Source organism: Palaemon carinicauda, chromosome 24, assembly GCF_036898095.1.
Source record: "Palaemon carinicauda isolate YSFRI2023 chromosome 24, ASM3689809v2, whole genome shotgun sequence".
Taxonomy (NCBI): Eukaryota; Metazoa; Arthropoda; class Malacostraca; order Decapoda; family Palaemonidae; genus Palaemon; species Palaemon carinicauda.
In genome coordinates this window covers 44,026,562-44,029,061 of record NC_090748.1, presented here as the reverse complement: position 1 = coordinate 44,029,061, position 2,500 = coordinate 44,026,562, and the positions used below count along the sequence as shown (strand labels likewise).

The following is a 2,500-nucleotide window of genomic DNA, read 5'->3' as shown; positions in this document are numbered from 1 at the left end:
AGGCATTAGATATCTACACGTCGCTCTCAGATGATGTTACCAGTGACTATGCATCATTGAAGGAAGCTCTTTTGAAAGGATTCAAGAAGACTAGTGACTGGTACAGGACAGCGTTTAAAACTGCAAAAATGGATTCCAAGAACACATATGAACAATATTTGAATATGTTATTTCGAAATTTTGACTTATGGATAAATAGTCTTAGTGTAACGAAAGACTACGAAGTTTTGAGAAACATTATAGTCTGTGATCAGTTCATGTCTACTTTACCTAAGGAAATGCGTCTTTTTCTTAAGGAGCGTAAACCTAGAACTCTAGAGGATTATTCATCATTGGCAGACACATATGCTTCAGCACACAAATGTTATCCTAAAGATGAGCAGAAGTCCTTTAGGCATAATGCGAATTTATCGAGTTCCAGTGACAAGATCAGTGCGAGTGAGAAACCAGAGAAAACTAGTTCGTCACGTCCTGGTAAGATTGCATGTTACGGTTGTGGTCAGAGTGGACATATTTCGAGAAACTGTCCTAACAAGGTACCCAAAAAGAAATCTGAATCTTCTCTTGAGATAGGTCAAGTTCTGGATAACACTGGAGTATGTGGACCTATGGTATGTGGAACAGTGAATGGTGTTACAGTATCTACAATACTTAGAGATACAGGTTGTACAGGAGTAGTGGTATCAGAGGATTTGATTCCTGAGCCTGGAACAAATTGTTCATATTCTACTCTTATTGATTATTTGGGCAGGAAGGACAGATTCCCTATTGTCAAAATTTATTTGAAATGTAATCTCTTTACAGGTTGGGTTAATGCTGTTCGGGCTCCAATAAAGTACTGTACTGTCTTATTAGGCAATATTCCAGGTGTACAGGACCATAATTTGTTTCCTCTGAAAAATACGGATTCTTCCGTAGACGTAAATGCCGTAACAAGAGCACAGGTAAAAAGGAGAAATATTGTTCACCCTCTTGCTTTACCAGAACCATTTGATATATCCATTGATCATGAATCTTTTCTTAGAGAACAGCAGAATTGCGAAGCTTTGAAATATGCAAGAGAAATGAGTCAGTCTGGAGATGTCAAACGTTGCAAGAATGGTTTGCAGTACGAGTTCGTGATGAGAAATGGACTTCTTTACAGGAAAATACAGAAATGTAAAAAGCCTCAGTTACTGGGAAAGGAACAGTTGGTTGTACCAGTTAAATGCATAAGATTAGTTTTGCGCCTTGCACATGATATTCCGGTAAGTGGACATTTTTCTCATAGGAAAACCTTTAATAAGATTAATGAAATTTTCTGGTGGCAGGGTATGACGTCTGACATATATAAATATTGCAAATCTTGTGATGTATGCCAAAAATCTTCCCTTGTTGGAAAAGTAAAGAAGGCTCAGATGGTTAAATTACCAGTGATCTCTACGCCATTTTATAGAGTTGCTATTGACTTAGTGGGCCCGATTTCTCCTCCTAGTGAAGCAGGGCATAGATATATTCTGACTATGGTAGATTATGCTTCAAGCTTCCCGGAAGCAGTCGCTTTGAAGAACATAACATATGAAGACATTGCAGAAGCCTTAATATCTATTTTTTCCAGAGTGGGAGTGCCGAAAGAAATTCTTTCTGACAGAGGACCACAATTTCGATCAGAACTTATGTTGCAAGTACACAAGTTATTAGGAGTGAAACCTCTTTTTAGTACCCCCTATCATCCTGCTGCCAATGGAAGAATAGAAAGGCAACACCAGATTTTAAAGAGTATATTGAAGAAAATATGTGAGTTAAAACATAATCAGTGGCATCGTTTCCTTCCAGCAGCACTGTTCGCCATGAGGGAAATTCCAAGTGATACAACAGGTTTCTCACCATTTGAGATTTTATATGGCCGTCAAGTGAGAGGTCCCTTGACAATATTGAAGGAACTATGGACAAATTCGGATATGTCTACAGGGGAAACTGATCTTTATTCTTTTGTTTTGGAACTACGTGAAAAGTTGTCCGATGTTTCTGATTTGGCTGTTCAAAACATGAATATATCTTCCAGTACCTATAAGTCTTATTTTGATTTGAAGAGTAGTAAGCGCCGATTTAAAGCTGATGATGAAGTACTTTTGCTTATTCCAGAAAAACAAGGTAAATTGCAGTTCTCATGGAGAGGTCCATACAAGATAATTGATAAGCATGGTCCAGTTGACTACTGGGTGAACGTAGAAGGTAAGAAGAGACTGTATCATATCAATCTTATGAAGAAATATTACCGTAGAGAGAATGTTAGTATGTTACATGTAGCAGATGAAGATATGACTGGAATGATAAACACTGTTCATGTTAACAAAGTTGCTGTTATTAATGCCGATGAGGATGATTATCTGAAAATTGAAACTGTGGATACCAATCAGAGTACGTGCAACATAAATCCTAATCTTTCAGATGTACAGAAAGATGATCTTCGTAACTTATGTCAGAAGTACAAACATGTATTTTCAGATAAACCAGGTAA

General features: G+C 37.4%; 1 protein-coding gene across 1 annotated transcript in view; it reads left to right on the top strand.

Annotated features, from left to right (window-relative positions):
• Nucleotides 1-2,500, top strand: part of LOC137618345 (uncharacterized) — a 4,648-nt gene that overhangs the window by 1,802 nt on the left and 346 nt on the right. Inside the window, exons 1-2 of the mRNA XM_068348513.1 lie at nucleotides 1-2,214; nucleotides 2,431-2,500. The exon at nucleotides 1-2,214 is cut by the window's left edge and continues 1,802 nt beyond it; the exon at nucleotides 2,431-2,500 is cut by the window's right edge and continues 346 nt beyond it. Of these exons, the coding sequence (XP_068204614.1) occupies nucleotides 1-2,214; nucleotides 2,431-2,500 (2,284 nt within the window). The remainder of the gene's footprint in view (nucleotides 2,215-2,430) is intronic.